This window comes from Macaca mulatta, chromosome 15 (genome assembly GCF_049350105.2).
Source record: "Macaca mulatta isolate MMU2019108-1 chromosome 15, T2T-MMU8v2.0, whole genome shotgun sequence".
Classification (NCBI taxonomy): domain Eukaryota; kingdom Metazoa; phylum Chordata; class Mammalia; order Primates; family Cercopithecidae; genus Macaca; species Macaca mulatta.
The window spans coordinates 42,121,094-42,132,715 of NC_133420.1; the positions used below are offsets into that span (position 1 = coordinate 42,121,094).

Genomic DNA, 11,622 nt, shown 5'->3' on the forward strand with positions numbered 1-11,622 from the left:
ACACTGGGGAAAATAACCCCCTCCATACAAATGCATTTGGCCATATTCTGCCGAGCCATCTTTCATGTTCACAGAGCAACAGGAATGGATATGGGACAGACATAGGAATGACTTCTTAATTACAAGGATAACAGGTACAGGTTGGACCACCGGCTTCCTAAACGCACAAGGCTATACCAGGGCTCTGCAACTATTGGTACGCTGCCCCTACTCACATACTTTGATATACCAAGTTGTTACTGCTTTTATGTCTTAGTTTCCTCCAAGTGGGTTGGAATCTGAGACCTGACCAGGGTTCTCTACAATCTGCAGTAGAAGAGGGGAACCTCTTCTATTCTTCCAGGTTCTGTGGACCCTGGGTTTGTGGCAAATAACACTGAAAACCAAACACATTTTCTTTATCTTGTTTGGAGAAAAATCCAAGTGGTCAAAGCAAATAAGCTGGGTATGAGGAGTAGGAAGAGAGAGAAGAAGGAGGGAGTTGAGAGGAAGCAGGATATACTTCAGGGATGACAGTTCCAGGGATCCTCTGAAGGAAAACAATCTGGAAAATGATGACAGACTCCAGAGTTCTGGTATTTTAATTCACTGAGTTATCTGATTAAAATGATAAGCAATACTAAAAGGTCCAGGAATTTGTCTGGAATGGCCTTTATATCCTAAGAAATTACAAAATATGAATATGCTAGCATTCACCCAGTAAGTGATGACTGGAAGTTGCTCAGCGAGTTTTCTGGATATTTGTGGGGGCTATAATTAGTTATATTATTAATAGTATGGCTTCCAGCTATCAGGAAGTACCAATATTCCCCAAATAATGTCTTCAGTCAGTCTTAGAAATTCTACCACTGGTACATTGCTTTGTGACACAAAGCTTTCTGGGCAGTCATAAAAGAGTATCCACCAATGGAGTAGTAACATTCCAAGTTGTTACCAGTCAATGGTACTTAGCAAGAAGGTGTACCATCTTCTTTTTCTCCCAGTGTTGCTGAGGCGTGGAAGCCGAAAATGTGTTCACAATTGGCCCCTGAGGGTGACAGGCACAGGCACCACCTAGTGGAGGAAAATACACCAGAAAAGGAAGAAAACTGGAACTATTGCCAACTTCACAGTTTTGTCTGAGGACAGCCTTGATGAGGATTAGAATCTTAGGAGGTGTCTGTACAAGTGTCTTTAGTGAAGATAATCCCTATGCTACCACAATGTTCAGATTTGAAAACTGATTCTGAGAGGGAAAGTGACTTGCCTAAAGTCACACAGCAAGCTAGTGTCTAGAACTGACATCTCCTAGCTCAAAGTGCATTGCTCCTCCTTTTGCGATACACCGTGGCCTTCTCCAGAAAGCCTCAGGCCTGCTCATAGGTCTTTTCTCCAATGCTACTCTCAGGATGGCTTCCCTTAACCAATCTTTTTCAAATCTTACTCCTCACTCCTCCGGCATCCCCACTCCCACACAACATTCCTAGACTTCCTTCTCAACTCTTTCTTTATAAACATTCACCTGACATTATGAGATATATATGCTTATTCATTTATAGTCTGTCTCCACCTTCTCCCCAACACCCACTGCCCAGAATATAAACTCCCTGAGGGCGGAGATGTTTCTCTCTTTTGTTGACTACTCTCTCCTCAAGGCCTAAAACTGTACCCAGCATGGAGCAGAAACTCAAAAGATACTTGTTGCATGCTTGGGCAGGAAATAGACAAATTTTACCTGGTCTCTTTTTCTTTGTTTGTATTTCTGAGATTTTTTTACAATGAGCATGCACTGTTTTTTTTTTTTTTTTTAATGACATAATAATGTGTTTATCTTGTTTGCCTTTCATTTTAGTTTTTTAATTTTTTAATTTTTTTAATGATAAGATGACAGCAATAACTCTTTCCTGAGTTGTAAGGGAGGAAAAGGTAATTCCTGGCTTTGCCAAAAGAGAAAAGTATGTCTAACTCCTAGAGTTATTGAGAGTATTAGAAATAACACGTGGCAATGGCTGGCACACATAATACTGATATGAGTGAACATTTGCTGGGTTACTGCATGGTCTAGATTCCATTACTAAGCATTTTCCACATGGAGGCCCAGTTAATCTTCAAAACAACCCTACAAAGTAACAGCTAGTATTATCTGCACTTTACAGAGGGGAAAAGTGAAGCTTGGAGATACTAAGTAACTTGCCCAGGGTCATGCAACTAGCAGGTGCAATAGTCAGGATTTGACCAGGCAGTTTGATTCCCGAGTCTGGTGATCAACCATTGCAAAATAGTTCCTCAGTAAACATGTGCTCCCTCAGGTCGCTGCCCCAGGGCTCTAGAACGCTCTAGAATTGCTCTCCAGGTAGTTAAGGATGGAGAGAAATAAGGAACCAGAAAAATTGGAACTAAGGGTATGTGGACCTGTGAGTATATGAGTATGTGTGTGTGTATTGTCACAATACTTTTGGGCCTGTCATAATCACTAGCAGATCCCATGAAATTCTCATGAACAGAGCCATTTCACAATATGTAGGGCAGTCCCATACAGCAAATAATTTTCTCACTCAAAAGCTTCTTATTGCAGAGCAAGTCTCCATTTGCCCCTTCTCCATGCTCCTCCTAAGGCTCCCCTCTTCACTTTTATTCCCCTCAAGTTCTCCCTGGATAATCATTTTCACTTGAGTTTGCAACTGTACAGAGAGGAGGGGATGGGGAGCTCCTCAGATCTGAAGCCTGGGCTGCATCACCACCTTCAGTTAATCTTTGTGTGACCTTGGGAGAGTCCCTAACCCTCTCTAAGCGGTGGTCTCCGTATTTGCAAACCTTTCAGGTCACAGAACACGCAGGGAACTGAGACTTCACTTCCTCCTGTGGCTCTCAAACACTTTTAGTATTTTTAACTTTGTATTATGGAAATCTTCAATGGCACACGAAAGCATGAACAAAAATGTATTAAAGCTCCAAGGTTTAATCACTTGGTTTCAACAACTGTTAGCAGTCTGCTAATCTCTCACGTACCACTACCCCCAGAAAGCCTTTTTTTTTTTTTTCCTGGAGTTTTTTAAACAAATAAACAAACAAAATAGACAAAATATAATTTTACCCACAAGTACTTCACTATGCATTTCTAACAAATTAGGATCTTTAAAAAAAACATAAGAACAATATCATGTCACACCTATCATGATTAACAATAACTCCTCAGTGTCAGTCCACGTCCATTTAAACTCTTTGTAATGGAGGAACATATTCGTTTAAACAGAAGCTTGTAGAATCACACAATTTAAGTGTGATAAGGTGAAGGGAAGGAGAGAGACAGAGTCCTGCCCTTCACCCTTGTCCCAGAGGCATCCTACGATTGGGGAGCACAGTTTGAAAGTCCCTATTTCACCCCTGACCCTCTTTTTGCATCCTGAGAACACTGAGGTCCAGAGAGAAGCGGTAAATGGTCAAGGTCATAAAGCAGTAAGTGGCAGGATTTGGCAGACTTACGAAGTCCCAACATCAAAGAACTTCAGTGAGGTCACAGGCATGAAAAGGTTTGCTAACTCCATAACTGTTTATCATCTACAGTGTGAATGATGACAAAAAAAGCACCTTTCCAGGAATGACCTTGATTGCACTAATCTTTCGCATCTCTCACCTTCTAGCTCCTCCTAACCATGCTGACCTGTGCACTGTGGTCTAACCTCAGCCAACAGCTTCGCCTGCCATTGTCTCACCTGGTTCCCATGACAGCCCATGAGATGGGGACACTGAGAGTAAACATCCGCCAAACCCTCTCTCCCGAGGCCCCAGTGGTTAAGTCAGAGACCACAGGTCACACAGCTCAGAGGAAGCCAAACCAGGACCTGAACTCTGACCTCCTAATTCCCACTTACAGAGCTTCAAAAAAGCCAAGGAACTTACAAGTCAGTTCTCAGCTGCTGGTGTCAGAATCACAGTTGAGCACTTCCAGTAACTGCATCAAGGCAAGAAGCAGAGCTCTTACTACAGTAAGAAGAAAGTTAGGAGAACCTTAGGGAAAGGGAACTAAGTTCCAGAGAAGGGGAAGCTGGTAAGGAGAGAAATAGATGCCTACTGGATTCCTGAGCCCTCGGCCATAGGTAGATTAAGATACAAGCTGCTCGTAGAGGGAGTCCTCCTACCTCTGGTACCTGGAGATTTTCTCTTTTCCTTATTGGAGACACCTGCAGCCAGTGCTGGTTTTACAGTGATCTCAAGGTGAGAGGTTTTGAAGTAATAGGAACACACATCTTTCTAAAGAACTAGCCCAGGGCAAAGTGAATGGTGAATGCCTCAGAGCTGGGCTTCCCTTTCTTATAATCCTTCTTCCTGTTCAAAGAGGCTTCTGTCTCCAAAACTCCGAGAGATTCATTTGACATCAGGTGCATCCTGTAAAGATGGGGACCACCATGGTCCCACACAGGAATGGCACTGGAAAAAATGAAATGTCAGAACCTGTGGCACCCAGGGGTTTGGAGTGAACAGAGGAATTCAGGATGGAAGAGGGGTCCTTCAGAGTTGGGGCACCAGAACTTTCCTAAAGGCTTAGCTACTACCCAGCTCAGTAAGCAGGGAACATCACTTCCCCTTTGGGCCTCTGCGGAACAAGGGGATGTCAGACTACATCGGTAATTACTTTCACTAGTGGTCCTTCAACATTACTTGAGAAGGTTTTGGGCCAACCCGTTCCCAGGCCAACCCCAGACCCACAGCATCAGAATCCTTAGGGTGCAGCCTGGGCAAAGGATGTTTTAAAAGCTGGTTATTCCAGGTGCAGCCAGGAATGGGAAGTGCTGGACCAAATGATCTCTCAGACTATTTAGAGGGGACTACCTGTGAATACAGTTTAATTTTGTGTGACCCTGGTCCTCAACTTTCCTGCTGCACAGTGAGCTGTTTGACCCAGATGATCACCGAGTTCATGTCCAGGCTGGCCATACACAACCCATACTCCCGAGTTCTGTATCTACTGGCCTCAATTTTGCCTTCCTCTGTGCAGGGAATAATGGGAGGTGCTTTCCCAGGTTTCACAGCCTTTATCACTTCTAGTTGTTCACTGAGTGGCAGCTCAAGGGAAGGTGAGAGTTTGGGGAGCACCTGGGGAAGGAGCAAGAGGTCGACAGTAGATCTGTGTGGCTTCCTTTTTTGGAGGTGCTTGCTCTCTCTGAATGCTAACTCGTTTTCCTGTTAACAGGTTCCAGTGGTTCTGGGCCTCCTTTGGCTCTTATTACCGAGGGGTCATCCTAGCATGTCAAAGAAGAGAAGATCAAAGTGAAAGAAAGGTATTTGAAGGAATCTAATTATTCCCCAAGATACATTATTTACTCTAGAGAGACTCCCCAGCAACTCAAGAAAGGAAGCCCTACAAACAGTCCCCACTTTTGAAAGCCAAAGCCGGAAACTGGAAAAAGAGATGCAGCTACTTCCTAGATCTGGCTACCCTTGACCAAGTCCCTAATACAAGTTGACACTGCTCTAGGTACTTTTTCATTGAAATATCCTGATGTCATTATGCCCATTTTATAGATAAGTAAACCAAGGGATAGATGGATGAAGTGACTTGACTCAAATCACACAGCATGTAAGAGAAATTCCAGCCTGTCTGTCCGATAATTTGATGTGAAAAGAAAAACAGACTTGCTAGGTCTCATCCAGGGCTTCAGTTGAGATTTATACCCATTTCTCATCCTCTTCAGTCTGTAGGTGTATGGTCAACATACAGAGATGCAGAAAGGAATGGAAATGTTCCACAGAAAGATTAAGGAAGAGCATGTGAATCATTTCTTCTCTCTCCAGAAAGACTGCTGAAAGAGGAAACAAGAACTTGGGTTCACATCTAGGCTCTGTCCACTGAGAACCTGTGGGACTTTAGACCAAGTCATTTCAACTCTCTGAAACTCAGATTCCTCTTTTGTGAAGTACAGGCGATGATACACACTTCTCAGGGTAGTTGTGAGGGCAAAACATGCAGGCACAAGGAAAGGGAGCACCCAGCTAGAGTTGAATTTCTTCATACCTTCAAGTGTTCCCCAGTCCAGAAAGCCAAGACTGAGATCTTTGGAAAATCATGTCTAATAAGAATGAAGTTTGTTGAGCACTTATTACATACCAAGTCCAGTTTTAAGTACCTTCCACATCCAAGTTATCTTAGCATTTACACCACTCTATGAGATGAGTACTTGTGCCATCATCATTCTGTACATGAGGAAGGTGAATGAAGTCCAGAGAAGTCAACTAGCTTGCTTGCCCAAGGTCACACAGTTAGTTAGGGGCAGAGATTCTACTTACGTAAGCTGGCTACTAAAACTGAGTTCTAACTATTACAATATTCTAGATCCCAGGTAGGACTACAGATATCGGGAGAAAGCCTTGTTAATATATGGACTCCTAGCCATATACTTAAACCCAGCCTTCACTGTTACAGCAATGCTGAAGTGGAGAAAATGTGGGCCCTCTTTTATGAGGGTTGGGTGAATACTAGGAAGCGGGGGCTGCAGAAGGGAAGGAAAAAAAGATTCCTGAGAGTAACCAGCACACTTAATCCAGTCCAACCATTAGAACAAAAGAAAAAGGGCCAGCCAGCAGAGGTGCTGGGTGGGATTCAGGTAAATCCTTTTCTCCTCCTGAGCAGGAATTCCGAATCACTAAGGGAAGGGGAGTGGGACAGGGGTGGGAGGAGGGCAGTACTTATCTTATCTAACAGGTCAGGAGAAACTTTAACAAGATTAACTGCTGCTCAAGGCCTCTGCTCGATGGAGCAAATTGAGTCTTTTGTTTTCCTTTTCTTTCGAACTGGAGGGGTGTTGGGGGGGCAGTTGGGGGATGAGGAACTGGGGTCTGGTTCCTCCTGCCTGGTGTGGTACAAAAGCGAAGGGATGTGTCAGAAACAACCCCCCATCCCCTGACTTGAAAGGGAACCCAAATTGCTATGCATGAAGGCTGAAGGCTGTGTGTGGGTGGTGGGTCCGTGTGGGGTGAGAGGTGATGGTGTTTATGAGACACATTCTCTCAGCAGTGCAGGGGGGCAAGGCCTGGAAGTCAGATGCCAGGGATTAAATCCTAGTTCCTGCCGCTGAGGAGCTGTGTCATCTAGCACACGCCCCTCCCCTCTCTGTGTGTCTCTTTCCCCATTCGGCCAAAAGGGAAACTGGCTTGGGTAACCTCTGAGGACCCTTCTCACAGTAGCCTTAAAGGATTCTTCAGTCCTGGAGACCATCCACGGGTGGACCCTCCAGAGAATCCTACACACAGGCACTTTCTAACTTTGGCTTTGTTTTTGCCTGCATAAGCCTTTTCTTTTTTATGTATTAATATATATATTCTTCTCCTTTCCTTTCAGAAAAATAAAAGGCATGTTTTCTGAGCTTCAGAAGCAAACTGCTCCTTCGCTCCTTCCCCCGTCTCTCCGAGCGCCTGTCTGAACTGGTGTCAGTGAAGTTTGAACCGGGGCAGAAATAGCATCCCGGGCGGATCTGGGAGCATAGCCCGCCTACCAGGAGAGGCAAGGCCTGCCTCTGCCAGACGACAGACCCGGTTAACAGCACCGTAAAATTAGACCTTTACGAAACCCAATTGAATCCTGCAGCAAAGAGTGATGTAAGGCAGCCTGGCCTGACAGCAAGACAGCAACTCTCTGCCTGAAATAGCAGCGCGGTCCCTGCTGAGCGATGACTGCTCTCTCAAGATAGGTGACCAGGGATTCCTAGGAAAGTGGCAACGCCCAGCCAGAGAAAGCCAGCAGAGGTCAGGCAGCAAACTGGGCACCTGAGGTCGCAGCGAGAGGGTGAGCCTTAGCACCGGATCCTTGCTGCCCACCTCGATCCTGGCTCTCCCAGCCCAAACTTACATGAAGGAGGGAGCTGAAAAAGTACTTCTGCAAAGAACCTCTGTTTGTTTGCTTTTTAATTCAAGGAGAAGCAGGTTCTTTTTAGTCCAACAGCCTGTACCATGTGGAGGATATGCAGAATGAGTCTTTTCTGGCTCAGAGCCAGGTGTTTACACACCGCCAAATCTGGCTCCAACTCAACTAGGGGAGGGAAAAGAAATCCACCAGAATCCTCAGGAGAAAAGCTCCTGGCTTTCTGGTGCTACACGACAGCAGTGCTTTTTTTTTTTTTTTTTTTTTTTTCGTTTTGAGGGGAATGTTATTTCCACACATAAAATGGACCAGGCATTTTATACAAGCAATAATAACCTAACGTCCCCCATTCAATTAAAGTATTTTACTGCAACAATCTTTGTGTGAGAGAGTGAATGAGTGCTCAAGAGAATGCGTGTGAAGAGAGGCTGCTTGTCTGAATTATAGACATTTATAAAGCAGTCTCCTGTGGAATCCCAGGTGTTTTATATATATGTGTATATATGTATATACATGTATTTATGTAGACACACTTACATAGCTAAAATACATTCACTACCCTTTCACTGATGATGCCTACATAACCCTGTGCTCTCCTCTCTACGGGGAATGCCTTCCAAATCACTGATACGACAGGTAAAGACTAGGAAAAACCAGACCTACAGATTAAAAAAGAATCACCTCCAAGCAGCAGTCTCTTTGCTTTTTCACATGTTTGGAAAGAGAACTCAACATACTACAGCCCTAAATTATCACCATCGTCATTATTATTAAGGATAACATCTCCTCTGTTCCAAATTAGACCCTCCTCTGGGTAAATAGGGCTTGCGAGTTAAAAGTGAATGAGTTCAGTTTCCTTCTTCTTCCCGGGGAAAAAAAAAAAAGGAAAAATAGCAGGCGATGACGTCAGTTGTGGGTTGTTGGGGGGAATCACTGTATCGCTCTCCTTTGATAGCTGGAAAGCGGGGGCTTTGGGAGACGTATTCTTGGGATAGCAGCAGAGTGTGTGTCTCCTAAAGGGGTCTTCATGTCAATTGGATAGTCAGTGCTACATCTGTGAAAGTCCAAGCCATGGAAAGACAGGAAGAAGCAGAATTGCCCGAAGAGCTCAGAGCTTTCCCTTCTAAGAAAGTGTGTGTGTGAGGGGGTGGGATCGCAAAACGCCTTCACACGTTTCCTGGCTGCAGTGAAGGGGGAACCCCTACTCTCACTTTAAGACGTCCCAGGACATGGCAAGATTGTTTGTGCAGAAAGGGAATCTCCCAGACAGAAAAGGCAAAACTTTCCTTCTCTCTTCCAGCGCCGCCCCCACCTCCGCTCCCCAGTTTTATTAAAGGCATTTCCACAGATTCATTTAGAGGGGGAAAAATGGATGCAGAAGCATTTCTAAGGTTTGCAATCCTCGCAAAGTGTCCGGTTTCACTATAGGCTTTGCTGTGGAACAGCGAAAGGGAGAGAGAGGGAGGTTGAGGAGGGAGAACTCAAATTCATTACGGGCTTATAAAGTTCCAAATGAGAAAAGCGCCCCGTTTCGCAGCCGCGTCTGGGGAACGCTGGCGGGGTGTGCATTAGGAAGGTCTCGTCCCAGCCCCGAGTGACAGGCAATGGGCTTTAAAAGCTAGGACATAGGATGGCGGGGAGGGGATGAGGGTGAGTCCCAGAGGCAGGCTTCAATCAGTGAGCAACTTTGGGGCACTTCGAGGACTTCTAAGTCCTGGCGATTACAACAACCTTGCCCTTGCCGGCTTTCGGGGGAATGGGGCCTAATGTAGGGGAGTTACCCCTATTAAAATGTCAAAGAAATCAACGGTCCCCAAGTCTCCTTTCACAAGCATCTCAATTGGGTCATCCTCCCTTTCATCCCAAACGGAGAGAGTGCATCTGACCATTCGGAGCACGGGTTATGTGCCCTAGGCTCTCCGGGAACCAGCCCTCACTGGCCGAGGGTCCGCGGGGCCGCCAGGAGGACTCACCAGGTTCCTCCCAGGGATCGGGCAGTGACGCCTTCCAAGTGTGCCCATTCCACTGATGGGGCAAAGTGAGGCTCTCAGCTCGCCCAGATGTCTCTGCAACGCTCGCGGGGCAGCTAACGCACAGACACGCCCGCAAGCCCCCGACCCGCCCGCCACCAGCGCCCAGACACCCGCGCGCTTCTGGGGCCGCAGGGACGGTGCAGCGCCCGCCGGGGCGCCCTCGCCTACCTGTGATCACTGCCGGAGACCTCTGGCCCCCTTCCGCTCGCAGCCACACTTGCAGCGTGAACGCGTCCCGGGGCAGCTCGAGGTCGGCCCGGAGGCGCAGCTGCTCGCCTCGCCCGCTGAAATAGAGCGCCCGGCTCGGCGGGCTCGGCTCCTCGGCGGCGCCCCTCGCCTCCCGCTGCTGCCGCCGCCGGGGGACGCGCACGGCTTCCCAGGCACCGCCCGGCGGCGGCGGCGGCGGCGGCGAGGCGCGGCGGCCGCGGGCCGCCCGGGTGGCGCAGGTGGCCGGGCCGGCGGCGGGGCGAGGGGATCGGCCGGCCCGCGGGTCTCTCCGGGCCCGGCGGGGACGCTCGGCCAGCCCGCAGCCCAGCGCGGCGCTCAGCAGCCCCAGGTGCAGCACCCAACTCCAGAGCCGCATGTCCGACGGTTCCCCCCGCCCCCCCTTCGCCCCTGCACCGCCGCCCGGAGCTGCCAGCTTTGGGAGCCTCGGCGCCTCGACTTTCTTCGCTTCTTCACCCTTCTTGCGCGAGCCCCCCCTTCCACTTGCTTTTTTCTTTTCTTTCTCGCTTTCCTCCTCAAGGTGTGTGCTCCACTCTCCCCACCTTTGAAAAATACAGCCCAACTCCTCCTGGTTGGCAATTAATTTCTCTCCCCGCTCCTTTATCTGCCTTATTTCCCCCCCTAACAGCTGGTTGCCTTCCTCCTTGTTTTATTTCATTTTATTTTATATGATTTCTCTCTCCTAAAAAAAAAAGCTCCTCTAAGACTGATCCGCTGAATTCCCTCCCCCCAAAAGATGCTCTAATTTATTTATTTTTTGCGTCCTTTATAACACAAGCCACAGCCCCCTTCTCCCCCCCCCCAGTCCCCCCTCCCCTCCCTCCTTCTTCTCAAAATGAAAGGAAAGAGGGGGAAAAAATCCCTCAGAAGATGAGTAAACAAGCGTATGCTAATCTGCTCCCCAGCGCTCCACCTTCCCAATTGAATGAGTCCCTGTTAAAACTGCGGGGATCATGACTAATCAATCAGTTTGGAGAGGCCGAGCTACCCAGCTTTCCTTCACTTTGCCGTTTGCCTCCTTTCCTTCGCTCCCGCTTCTCCACCCCCTCCTTTTCTTCTTCCTTTTTTTTTTTTTTTTTTTTTTTTAAGAAGACAATCTTAAAGTAACAATTTAATGAAATTCTGTACACACCCCCTTACGGTCCTCCCAGCTCTCTTCATTCCTGCTCAAAACACACATTCCTGTTTTTATTTTGTTTTGCTTGCTTTTTTTCCCTCCCTCACTCCCCCCACTTATTATTATTATTATTATTATTATTATTATTATTATTATTTCTGGTGGCGGAAGAAAAATCTCTCTCTTCTCTTAGGATCCCCTTTGCACTTTGCCGGTAAACCTCATCCTTTTCTATAGCACATAAAGAGTCTTGAAACTTGATTCTTAGATTTTTAAAAATTCTCTCTCTCTCTCTCTGTCCCTCCCTCCCTCTCTCCCTCTTTCTCTTTTTCTCAGTCTCCCCCTCACTCTTCTTCCCCCTTCCTCTCTCCTCTCCCTTTACCTCTTTCCTTCTTCTTTTCCCTCTTTTTTTG

General features: G+C 47.0%; 1 protein-coding gene across 1 annotated transcript in view; it reads right to left on the bottom strand.

Annotated features, from left to right (window-relative positions):
- Positions 1 to 10,740, bottom strand: part of PAPPA (pappalysin 1) — a 246,345-nt gene extending 235,605 nt beyond the window's left edge. The window contains exon 1 of the mRNA XM_015116970.3: positions 10,036 to 10,740. Within this exon, the coding sequence (XP_014972456.3) occupies positions 10,036 to 10,450 (415 nt within the window). The 5' untranslated portion in view covers positions 10,451 to 10,740. The remainder of the gene's footprint in view (positions 1 to 10,035) is intronic.
- Between the last annotated feature and the right edge of the window lie 882 nt (positions 10,741 to 11,622).